The 13,291-nt window shown below is 44.1% G+C and overlaps 1 protein-coding gene across 1 annotated transcript in view; it reads left to right on the top strand.

The window, feature by feature from the left end:
* The window catches only part of atp10b (ATPase phospholipid transporting 10B), a 103,830-nt gene that overhangs the window by 89,101 nt on the left and 1,438 nt on the right, over nucleotides 1-13,291 (top strand). The window contains exons 18-21 of the mRNA XM_063190476.1: nucleotides 670-870; nucleotides 3,556-3,636; nucleotides 6,204-6,308; nucleotides 7,925-8,112. Coding sequence (XP_063046546.1) covers nucleotides 670-870; nucleotides 3,556-3,636; nucleotides 6,204-6,308; nucleotides 7,925-8,112 — 575 coding nt within the window. The remainder of the gene's footprint in view (nucleotides 1-669; nucleotides 871-3,555; nucleotides 3,637-6,203; nucleotides 6,309-7,924; nucleotides 8,113-13,291) is intronic.

Raw genomic sequence — 13,291 nt, 5'->3', positions numbered from 1 at the left:
CTCTCTCTCTCTCTCTCTCTCTCTCTCTCTCTCTCTCTCTCTCTCTCTCTCTCTCTCTCTCTCTCTCTCTCTCTCTCTGCAAGAAAAAACGTATAGCGAACTTTAGTTTTGTTAACTTAGTGGATCTTTAACCCTTAGGGGCGGGGGTAATGTCAAATTTATGTCCCACTCCTACCTCTGTTGCCCCCTTCCAGGCCTATGTGGGGCTCCTGTTCTGGTACCAGTTCTACTCTGGTTTCTTGGGAACGCACATTGCCCTACTAAGGCAAACTGCAGTAACTACCTGTACGCCAACATGAAACTGAAAAAAAATGCCTTCAAAGCCTTGGTGTTACTGTAGGCTGGATATTGTTGTCATTGCAAATTTGACATGCAAAGTAGAAATATCTCTAAAGACAGAGGCATATTTGGCCCATAAGGCTTTGTCACAAGATAAAGGAGGTGTAATGAAGACCATGTTCAGTCTAAAATCAATTTTGACAAAAATGTGAAGTTACTGCAGTTTGCCTTGGTAGGGCAGCAGCCATGACCGACAACTAGCTGACAATCTCTCTCTCTCTCTCTCTCTCTCTCTCTCTCTCTCTCTCTCTCTCACACTCTCTCTCTCTCTCTCTCTCTCTCTCTCTCTCTCTCTCTCTCTCTCTCTCTCTCTCTCTCTCTCTCCTCCAGGCCTACGTGGCGCTGCTCTTCTGGTACCAGTTCTTCTGTGGTTTCTCGGGCACGGCCATGATCGATTACTGGCTGATGATCTTCTTCAACCTGCTTTTCACCTCCCTCCCTCCCATCATGCACGGCGTCATGGACCAGGACGTATCCGCCGGCACGCTGCTCTCCACGCCCGAGCTCTACAAGATGGGACAGCACGCTGATGTACGTAGGTGGTTTAAACACACACACACACACTAGTCAAGTCAAGTCAAGTCAAGTTGGTTTTATTGTCAATTTCTTTACATGCACTGGTCATACAAAGAATTTGAAATTACCTTTCTTGCTTTCCCATGCAGACATAGACTAATCTAGGTAAGGACATAGACAGTATAGACATAGACAGTACTCATACATGGACATAAGACAGTATGGACATAGACAGTGCTCATACAGACATTTAAAGTGCAAGACTGGACAACAGAAGACTTGTAGAGAACATACATTAAGAGGAGGTATTTGTTGTGCTTTTTCTAAAAGTCCTTTATAGCGTTCTGACATAGTAATAGTAGCATTTTGAAGAAAAAATAAATATTAAAATAGGTCTATCAAGTACACCAACAGCAGAGTGTGTGTGTGTGTGTGTGTGTGTGTGTGTGTGTGTGTGTGTGTGTGTGTGTGTGTGTGTGTGTGTGTGTGTGTGTGTGTGTGTGTGTGTGTGTGTGTGTGTGTGTGTGTGTTTAGTGCAGGTAGAAAGTGCGGTGTGCGTCTGTGTGTGCGTCTGTGTGTGTGTGTGTGTGTGTGTGTGTGTGTGTGTGTGTGTGTGTGTGTGTGTGTGTGTGTGTGTGTGTGTGTGTGTGTGTGTGTGTGTGTGTGTGTGTGAGTTGTGTGTCAGTGTGTGTATGTTTGGGTTTAGTGCAGAAGGTGCAGTGTGTGTGTGTGTGTGTGTGTGTGTGTGTGTGTGTGTGTGTGTGTGTGTGTGTGTGTGTGTGTGTGTGTGTGTGTGTGTGTGTGTGTGTGTGTGTGTGTGTGTGTGTGTGTGTGTGTGTGTGTGTGCGCGCATGTTTTGAGTTAGTGCAGGTTGAAAGTTCAGTCACAAATATAGTAGTGCAGGTGGAATGTTCAGTCGCAGATATGGTGGTGGGGATGGGGGGGGTGTCAGTGGCTTGGCTGGCTAGAGGCTGACAGTGGAGGGAGAGTGGGTTGAGTGTTCAGTATCTTGATTGCTTGGTGCATGGAGCTGCTTGCAAGCCTGGTGGTACGGGAACGGAGGCTCCTGTGCCTCTTTCCAGAGGGCAGGAGGCTGAACAGTTTGTGTGCAGGGTGACTTGTGTCTTTGATGATCATCAGTGCTTTCCGGGTGAGGCGTGTGGTGTAAATGTCCTGCAGGGAGGGGAGTGGTACTCCACACACTACACACCAGGCTTGTACGAAATTCCGAATTGAATGAATTTCAATTCAAAGTAATGCCATAATACGAACACTAGGTGTCATTACCTTGAATTTCTTTGAAATTAATCTACACCACCCATTGAAAGTACATAGAACACCACCACCTAGTGTTCGTATTATGGCATTACTTTGAATTGAAATTCTTTCAATTCGGAATTTCGTACAAGCCTGCTGCACACGGATGCATGCACGCCGTACGCACACACACACACACACACACACACACATATGCCCGAGCTCTACAAGATGGGACAGCACGCTGATGTACGTAGGTGGTTTAAACATACACACACACACGCACATGCACGCACGCACGCACGCATGCATGCCGCACGCACGCACACCGTACGCACACACACACACACATATGCCCGAGCTCTACAAGATGGGACAGTTTGCAGTTGTATGTGGTTTTAACAAACACACGCACTCACGCTTGCACACACACACACACACACACACACACACACACACACACACACACACACACACACACACACACACACACACACACACACACACACACACACACACACACACACACACGCGCGCGCGCGCGCGCACACACATTAACTCTACAAGACACATTCTTTTCGATACTTGGATGAAAACCATACACGTGTGTAGGCCTAAGTGTCTATAATGAAATGCCAAAAATGGGCCCTACCAAGGCGCATATGGCAGGGCACATGTTTGCTATGCGGCCGACCCAGGTTCGATTCCCGGCCCAGGTCCTTTGCCAACCCTTCCCCGTTTCTCTCTCCCAACTCGCTTCCTGTCACCATCTGCACTATACTATCATGAATAAATCAAATATATATATATATTTAAAAAATGGCAACAATTGATTGAAAGGGGGGTCCCAGCAGAACGAGTTTGGGAACCACTGCAGTGAGCCGAGAAGATCTTTGTGGGCAGGCCCAACTAAAATCATATGCCGATAATGTCCAGAGGCCCTGCAAAATGCCACCTACGCCACCACCATGTAGGTGTCTCAGCGAAAATCAAAAAGCTATCACGCCAGGTGATCCAAACACATTTTTTTCCCTGTTGTCTGCATTACACTCTAATATGTTTCTTCCTGAGCTCCAGAGCTCCTCGCTTTCAGATGACAAGATAGTGGATGAGGGAGTTAAAAATAGCATTAGCAAAGAGATAAGACCGACAACAACAGGGAAATAAGCTTGCCAACAACAATAATCACAACGAGAGAGAGAGAGAGAGAGAGAGAAAGGGAAAGAGAGAGAGAGAAAGGGAGAGAGAGAGAGAGTGGAGAGAGTGCAATAATATTGCTATGGGAAATGATGACATGACCGGAGGGGTTCCTACACTCGTTTATTGTGTGTGTGTGTGTGTGTGTGTGTGTGTGTGTGTGTGTGTGTGTGTGTGTGTGTGTGTGTGTGTGTGTGTGTGTGTGTGTGTGTGTGTGTGTGTGTGTGTGTGTGTGTGTGTTTGTAGGGATACAGGCGTTCTGTGTTTTGGATTGCTATGCTAGATGCCTTCTACCAGAGCCTGGTGTGCTTCTTCGTTCCCTATTTGGTAAGTGTGAAATAATAATGAATAAATTATTTTTATTCTTCTCATTAAAGTTTTTCAGGATGTATTACTGATTTTCCTGCCTGATGTAGTGGTAATTCCAGAGACGTTCTAAATGCATAGAATAGAGAATCTTTGGTAATTCTCAGCTTCCCATTTTTACTTCAGTCACCCATAGCACTTTATAATATGGGATGCTTAAAAAGCATTAAAAAGACTTTGTCAATAATGAAGTAATGATGAACAAAACATTAATAAATGTTTGTAAATGAGTGGGAAATGACACATTTATATTTTAGATTTATCAAACATTTACAAATGGTTTGTAAATGAATAAAATACTCTGTTAAAAGGTTTGTGAAATGTTGAACATATTATTATTTGTAGATATTTTAAAAAGCATTAATAGAACTTAGTTAATAGTAATATATATTTTTTAATGTTTTGTTCATCAGTAGTTGATTTATTTACTGTCGTAACAATGATTTTTATGCATTCCTTATTATGAAGTGTTACTCAATCACTACAGTACGTCCCTACTGTATTTATCCCTCTATTACAGTTTTTCTCGATTGTTTCCACACAATTTCTGGTACTTCACACACAATTCTTGAAACATCTCACCCATTTCCCAACTCCCCTAACCAATGTCACTGAACTATAAGCACAATTCCTTCTTTACACTGACATTTCAGTTTTGAAACACACTCTTTTCAAAACACTACACACAATTCTCTGGATTATACACAATTTTCTTGAAGAAAATTCCTGGTTTTTGCATGGAACACACTGTCATTCAAAATACTAAAATCAACTGCCATACTATAGTTACTTCCTCATCACATGAGCAAACTATCTTCATACCGGTTTACAATCTGAAATCATCACTCCATAAGGACACACATTGCATGTGATATTGATGAAAACATGAGTGGCTGCAGTGAGAACACACACATTTGTTTAGTTTTTAACCTCTAAAATATGTAATTCAAGAGATCCCTTTCATGTGGTTACACAATATTTTACAGTGAGTTAGTGCATTTTTTTAAAGTCAGAAAAATATGTAAAATATATATTTTTGCCACACACCTGTGTACTCTGAGTCTAAAAACAATATTTCAGTATTTTACAACAGAAAGATACCCTATTCAGTTAGTGGAACACAGAAAAAAATAAGGTCTACTGTGTGTCAAGTTGAGTATAGAGTTTTACCTTGTGGATATTTGTGTTCAATGGTTCACATAAGAGTGTATCAAAATGACTGCTTGTGTGTGTCATTTGAGAACAAAATGACCTTTTTAGAAGAGAGTACATTTTTTTGAGACAAGACGTGCATTATTCAGAGGTAGTGAAGAGTTTGGCCCGTTGTGTGTGAGGTTTGGAGATTTGTGTGTGACGTTTTGAGAATTCGAGAACAGACTCCGAAAATTGTGTGTAAGCAATCGAGAAAAACTGTAACAGTTTTACCACTTGATTTGAGTTAGCATAGGGTGCACACGCATTCTGGAATTCTCTTCATGTGCGGTAGTGGTTAAATTGCCTTTTGCAATGAGGGGGAGAACTTATTTATCCTAAGAACTCACTGTCAGTGTTTCCACACCTGGTCCCTTTCAGCCGCCTAAGCGAACTCAGAGTAGTGACTCAGCATTTTTGCCGCATATGTGAATGTTCCAAAGCGTCCCCAGACCTCTCTGAAGTGAACTGTACTGAGACCTTGGTTGACGTGGTCTCTCAATTCGGTTTTGCTTCTGACAAGTTAACCTTGTGTCTACTAGGTGTAATCACTTAAGGAGGGCTCTAGAGGACCGGGTGTGATCAAAAAAGAAGAGTGACACACCATAAAAGCCTACCAGGACCAGAAAGATCAGCCAGTTCTTTTTGTAATACACTCACAATATGAACAAAAACAGAACTGAGTCCTTTTGCTGTCGGTTCACTTTTTGGTCCACTTAAAGAGGACTGAGTTTGGTTCACTTAAAGGGGACCAGGTGTGAAAACCCTATGTGTTACTGTAAATGAGTTCAGCCAATGCAAAACCATTATCCATGCAAATAGAGCTGTTTAAATTATATTATCAATGACAATTTCATTCACATCAGCAAAAGTTGGACTGATGTAAATATTACCACTTTTGGTAGATATTCATCCCATTTCTGCTGATCTCCAGCTGGCTGTGGTCAGGGCCACAGCTATGGTTTTGGACAATCCCCCCCCCCCCCCCCCCCCCCCCCCCAACCCAAGTAGATAACAGTAGTACTACTAATAATAATGTACTCACTAATAAATGTGTTTTTTTAAATGTAATTCAACATTTTGTTCATAACGTTTCTAAGGCATTCTCAATTTATGAGGCCCCAATTTTGGGGCCAAAGGAGTTGGTGCCCCAAGCACTGGTTGGTGCCCTAAGCACTTTGCACACTCTGTTTATGTCTCGCTGGCTGTGGTATTGCCAAGGTGAGGATGAGAGGTTTGGTCTGGAGTGGAGCTCCATAGGTCTCCATGCCAATTTAATCTGTGTCCATCATTGTGTTTTTCATCGTGTTTTTGTTGTTTCCTTTGCGTCTCCAAAGACTTACCAGGGCTCCGACGTGGACATTTTTCAATTTGGAAATCCAATGAACACTGTGTCCCTCTTCACCATCATCCTCCATCTTGCCATTGAAATAAATGCATGGGTGAGTAGTAGCAGTACTAGTGATTCCAATGATCAAACAGTGTTTTCTGTTGCGCTCGGTCTGTCCAAACATCTTATTTTGCAAACAGCCGCTTTAAATAAATAGCCTTACATAAACAACACACTGACACACACAATATGATGCAACCCAGTGTTAGAAAGATGAATTTCCTCAAAGACCTTTAAGTTTAAACTCTTCAACTCCACCCACATAAAAATGAGATGATGACACAACAGTCCACTATCCAAAGCATCCTCTCCCTTTTACTCTTCCTCCTCCTTTCTTCTTTGTACTTTCACTTATTAACCCGTTTCATCCTAAGCCCTTTTTGGGAAAGGATGCCCTCTGCCTATTAAATCCTAAAGATCTCAGCCTCCAAAGCACATGCAAAACGAGTGTCATACCTTTTCAATGCAACTCATTTCATGTTTGCATGTGCTATGGAAGTCTAACTTACCCACATTTTTAAGAAAACAGCTAAAATCTTAAGAACTTGAATGCAGCGTATATGTCGCTGCAGGACACAATGGGTTATCAAACAAGTGTGCGTTAGTTGCTTTAGTTTTTTTTTTTTAGTTTTTTTACAATTTGTGTGATTTTTGCAACTTGAATTTCACTGGATAGGCAATTTGGTCAGACAGAGGCGGTAGCGGATTGTTAGTAGCATCTTCCTGTCTAGGTATATTTTCCTTTTTTAACATACATTTTTGGACTTTTATGCCTTCATTTGATAGTAAAAGTGAAGAAGATACAACAGGTAATGAGTGGGAGGGAGAGAGAGAGATGGGATAGGATAGGGTTGGCAGTGTGATGAAGTGGTCCACTGGGAATGAGCTCCAAAAATATAAACTTTATTTCTAATACAAACGGCAACGTTTAGATCCACTATTCCATCCACCCTATCCAGGATAGGGTTGGCAAATGACCCAGGATTCCAAGCTTTGTCCCCATGGGCACATTGCTCATTCATGGTACGGTGTCCTTACAGCAGGGTTGGGGAACCTATGTCTCAAGAGCCATCTACAGCCCTTGAGGCCGTTTTATCTGGCCCCCAATATAATTTTAATGTCATGCAGCTTCACATGAAATATGCCATATTTTGTAAAGGCATTTTAGAAATTACATTTGCAATACAATTAAGTTATATTGAGGGGACCTAGAGAAGGTGGGATCTGTGGTTGCCTTCAATATAGACCTAACCCCCCCCCCCCCCCCCCCCCCCCCCCCCCCCCCCCCCCCCCCCCGAATGAAAAAGTTTTCCCACCCCCTGCCTTACAGCAACCCCCTATCCTACTGATACTTACAGTATTGTTAATGTAGTAAGAGTAATTAACCAGTGCTCTCCCCCATCCTCCTCCATGACTGAGGTACCCTGAGCATGGTACCGTCCCGCCGCACTGCTCCCTTGGGGCGGCATTGAGGGCTGCCCCCTTTCGTTGTGTGCAGTGTGCAGTGTTCACTTGTGTGCTGTGGTGTGCTGTGTCACAATGACAATGGGAGTTGGAGTTTCCCAATTGGGCTTTCACTTTATTGGGCTTTCACTTCACTCGCTTTCACTTACGGTATTGTGAATGTACACTGTGTTGATATCTATCTGTATATGTGTTTTCTTCCAGACGGTGGTGCACTGGGTGATCATGGTTGGCAGTGTGGTGCTGTACTTTGTGGTGACGTTGGCTTACAGCGCGGTGTGCGTGAGCTGCAACCCTCCCTCTGACCCCTACTGGATCATGCAGCAGCAACTGGCCGACCCCATATTCCACCTCGTCTGTCTACTGACCGTGGTCCTCGCACTGCTCCCAAAGTAAAAATTCATCATAGTTTAATATCAATTTATTTTATTCTTTTTTTTGGGGTATGTTTTAATAATGTGACTATTTTATAACTGGCTGACTCCATATTCTACCTCATCTGTCTACTGACCGTGGTCCTCACACTACTCCCAAAGTAAAAATGTATCATATTTTAAAAGGCGGATATTGACAAACGTTTAGAGCACAATCACATTGGGATGGAGGCAGAAATATAGAGCTTTGGTCAGGGGACTCTTATGGCATGATTTTATTTATGTTTTCTAAAATGTGTACTGATCATCGCTGTTGTCACTTTGCTTTTTAGAATATTTTGTATCTTATTATTTTTCCACTGCCTAAATGGACATCTGCCTCCTGATGCTTCCATTCTAATGAAGGCATTATCAGCATGTGGGAGTTACCCAATGTCAGCGTTTTTTTCTTTTTTCTGTCCTAGACTTGATGTACCGTACCTCATTTGTACCATCGCTTCCCACGTCATTTATTTGTGTTATCATTCATTTCCTTCCGTTTTATTTTTTAATTCAATCCGCATACCAACCCCTGTCCTTAATTATTGCGCCCCTCCTCTCTTCTCCGTACCCTTGTGATGACAATAATGATGTGGATCGCTGTCGTGGCAAAATGTTGGGCAGGTCGGTTGATTTTTCTCATTGTACACATGGTGTGCCCCATCATCTCCATTTTTTTATTTATTTATTTTTTTCGGGGGTGGGGGGGTCAACTTTATATGGACAGTATAGCGAAGAATGGGACAGGAAGCGAGTGGGGAGAGAGAGAAGGATCAGGGAAGGATCGACACATGACCTGGGCCGGAATCGAACCCGGGTCGCCGGCATAACAACCCAGTGCCCACTACGGTTAGGCCATGGCGGGCCCATCATCTCCATTGTTTTATCACTGCTATATTCGTCTAATTTTTTATGTAGAAAAAGCAGTGTATCCTCGGCACTCCTGTACCTCCCAATCTGGTGCGTCAATGGGCAGGACTTCGCTGAAGTAATGAGAGCAGTCTTGGCAGCTGTGGCCCAGTAGTGGTTAAAGGGGTATGCCACTATTTTGGGGCTTAATACAGTTAAAATCGTTGGCCAGGGTTTATAAAGGTGGTAAAGTGTCTTGTTTTTCATGTTATGCGTTGTCTTGCTTTAAGACAAGTTAAAAGAGGGAGCATGTCGCTAAGCTAGTGAAAGTCAATGGATCCGTGTAGCATGCTACAATACTACACGGATCCATTGACTTTCACTAGCTTAGCGACATATTCCCTCTTTTAACTTGTCTTAAAGCAAGACGACGCTTAACATGAAAAATAAGACACTTTACCACCTTTATAAACCCTGGCCAACGATTTTAACTGTATTAAGCCCCAAAATAGTGGCATACCCCTTTAAGGAGATGGGCTTAAGATCAGAGAGCTGCTGGTTCGAATCCCACCCTCCCACTCCCTATCTCACTCCATGGCGGAGGTGACCTTGAGCAAGGCACGTAACCCTACACTGCTCCAGGTACTGAGACCAATACGCTGTGCCTAAAATAACTGTAAAGCTCTTTGGATAAAAAATCTCAGCTAATAGCAATGACAGGAGGAACACCAGAGCAACTCAGACATACAGTAGATACCGTATTCACATTTTATTTCTAAAAGAGAAAGACTAACGCTTCGACATCTTAATTAGAGTCTCAAATTATTTTTTTATCTCTTAACTTTTTTTTTCAATTTTATTCATTTTTGGTCCAGTCGACGTGTTTCTCCCCACAACACGTTTGTATTTTAACAACAGTAACCTCTATCTGGTACTTAACGTGGACATGGGGTTAGTTATGGTTTTTTTCCCCCCAACGTTTTTTTTCTTTTTCAACGAAAAAAAAGATAAAAAAAGAGAGGTCAGACAGCTGGGGTCGTTTGCTTTGATGCAAATGAGGCTGAAATGTATGTAGGACAAAGACGCACAGTCCTGTGGGTATAACCTTCAGATCTGCGTTTGTAGTGAGGCGACCTTTTTAATGGGCTTTAATGAACGTTGCCAACTCCACCAACCACCGCTCTGCCGCGCCGCCATTACCACCACCACCACCACCATTACCACCATTACCACCACCACCACCACCATTACCACCGCCACCATTACCACCACCACCACCACCATCGCTCTGCCGTGCCGCCATTACATGCATGCAAGCGTCCGCTTGTGCACGCACACACACACACACACACACACACACACACACACACACACACACACACACACACACACACACACACACACACATACATCCACTCATCTGCATGCACACACAGACATGCATGCAAGCGTGCGCGCACGGAAACACACACACACACGAGCGCGCGCACACACACTCACACATATGCATGTTCACGCACACGCAGGCACACATACAGCAGTACACTCTCACACGCATGCTCACACTCATATACACACATGTGCATCGTGCATGCTCATATGCATACACACACACACACACACACACACACACACACACACACACACACACACACACACACACACACACACACACACACACACACACACACACACACACACACACACACACACACACACACACACACACACACACACTTGGCTGTATCTGTATTCTGCGCATGTTGCCCGCACCCCCTGTGAGTGTGTATGATAAAGCTCAGGTCAGGAGTGGATGATTTGGCCTCTCAGGCATGCATGCAGAAGAGAAGAGAAGAGAAGAGAAGAGAAGAGAAGAGAAGAGAAGAGAAGAGAAGAGAAGAGCAGAGCAGAGCAGAGCAGAGCAGAGGAGAGGAGAGGAGAGGAGAGAAGAGAAGAGAAGAGAAGAGAAGAGAAGAGAAGAGAAGAGAAGAGGAGAGAAGAGAAGAGAAGAGAAGAGAAGAGAAGAGAAGAGAAGAGAAGAGAAGAGAAGAGAGATGAAGAGAAGAGAGACCTGGCCTCCTGTTCACCACGCTGCTTGTTGGCAGAGAGAGAGAGAGAGAGAGAGAGAGAGAGAGAGAGCGAGAGAGAGAGAGAGAGAGAGAGAGAGAGAGAGAGAGAGAGAGAGCGAGAGAGAGAGATGGGGTGTGGGGTGAGAGGAGGTAGAGAGAGAGGAGAGAGAGAGAAAGAGAGTAAGGGAGAGGGTGAGAGTGTGTGGGGTGAGAGGAGAGAGAAAGAGAAAGAGAAAGAGAGAGAGGGTGTGGGGTGAGAGGAGGTAGAGAGAGGAGAGAGAGAGAGAGAGAGAGAGAGGGAGAGAGATGGGGAGAGGGGGGTAGTGTGTGGTATGAGAGGAGAGAGAGAGACAGAGAAAGAGAGAGAGGAGGTAGAGAAAGGAGAGAGAGAGGGTGTGGGGTGAGAGGAGGTAGAGAGGGAGAGAGAGAGAGAGCAGACTCGCATCATATCCACTGGCTTATATTCTCACCTTCTCTCTCCACCTCTCTCATCTTTTCTATGCTCCCTCTTTCGTCACTGTCTCTCGTTTCTTTCCTTCTCTCATCCACCCTTTTTCTGTCTTCCTCTCTTCTCTCTCTCTCTCTCTCTCTCTCTCTCTCTCTCTCTCTCGCTCTCTCTCATCCTCTCTCATCCTCTCGTCTTCTCCTTTCTCCATAACACTCAGCCACTAATATTCTTTTGCTCTTTCTCATTTTTTTCTTCTTTCATTTTCTACCTTTCACTGCCCGGCTCCCGTGTTTCATTTTCCGCTGTCTCTTGTAATAACTCCAGCCCCAGTCCCCTCTCCACCGCCCCCCCCCCAACACACATACACACCTCACCTTCCTCCCCGATTACTGCAACTACACCTCACACTCGTTCTCTGTATATACAGTACGGTATGCCTCTCTTCCTTATCCCTCTGTCCCTCTCTCCTCGTCCACTCTTAATTTATTTTTCTGCATCTCTCTCACTCTCTCTCTCTCTCTCTCTCTCTCTCTCTCTGTCTCTCTCCTTGTCCACTCCTAATTTCTTTTTCTGCATCTCTCTCTCTCTCTCTCTCTCTCTCTCTCTCTCTCTCTCTCTCTCTTTCTCTCTGTGCTTGACACCTTAGTGACCTTCACTTTTCTTGTCCACCTGCTCTCTTTCCGTTTATCCGTTTAATCATTTTTCCATCTCCTTACCCCCTCATTCATCCTCTCTATCCCGTTCTCTGCCATCGCTCTTCTCCTCTTGTTCCATCCCTCCTCTCCTTGCCTCTCTCCTAGCCTGGCCGCGTCCTCCAAGTGACGCAAACACCTTTGGCGTTGCTTCTAGTCAGGCCAGGAGCAATACAAATATAATTTCTGAAGTCCAGCAAAATCGGGAGCTCCTCCCACTTTTTCAGGAAGCAAACATACAGTAGCAAATCAAGGGAGGCGGGTCGACCAGGCCTTTGGGAAATGATAATTGTTATGCTCTGTGTCAGACCAAGTCTTGAAGAGATTTGAAAGTCGATGATAATCAGGTTGTCACTCTCCCTGACCATGACTCCTTTTCACCTTATCAAACTCCAATGAGAACCACAAAGGGATTGTTTTTGAGTTTTCTCCTGTTGTCCAGACTTCATGTTTGAACAGGGGTGAAAGTAGACCAGTGCGCACAGGTGTGTAGCATCGGTATAACATTTACAGCGGGTGCGCACTACCGGTAAGAGAATAGGTTTAATGCCACATTTGAAAAAAGTAAGGTGTGCTATTTTAAGTGGAAAACACATACAACCACACTGTTTGAGACAAGTGTCCTATGAAGAGAATAGCTCAAAGTTACCCGGAATAGCCATGTAGCGATATAGATGTCGATATAGATTTGCTGTCTTTCTGATGTCGGCTTTTTTTTTTTGGTTCATATTTTTGCGAGCATGGAGGGTGGGTTTGCTCCAGTTAGACATGAAAAATACTTTCACTTCTGTGTTTTAGTTAAGTCAGAAAAGATGTCGCGCCAATTACTCCAGGCCTTGAGGTGCGTTGGTTCTGGGTATTGCAGAGAACACTGGACGAGGAAGAGAACTCACACACCAAGAGTTACCGATGCAGGAAAGATGTTTAATCCATCAACTTAGACAAAAATAAAGTAAAGAAGTGCTACCAAGTGAGGCTGCATTGCAAACGTTTCGGTCCTCAGACCTTCATCACTCCTGTGTTTTAAGCATCTGGTGCAGGGTGGGATTATCCATACGGGCCAGTGGCACTGGGCCCAGGGGCACCAACCATCTGCAGTA

Source organism: Engraulis encrasicolus, chromosome 23 (assembly GCF_034702125.1).
Source record: "Engraulis encrasicolus isolate BLACKSEA-1 chromosome 23, IST_EnEncr_1.0, whole genome shotgun sequence".
NCBI classification, from domain to species: Eukaryota; Metazoa; Chordata; class Actinopteri; order Clupeiformes; family Engraulidae; genus Engraulis; species Engraulis encrasicolus.
This window is presented reverse-complemented; position numbering and strand designations above follow the sequence as displayed.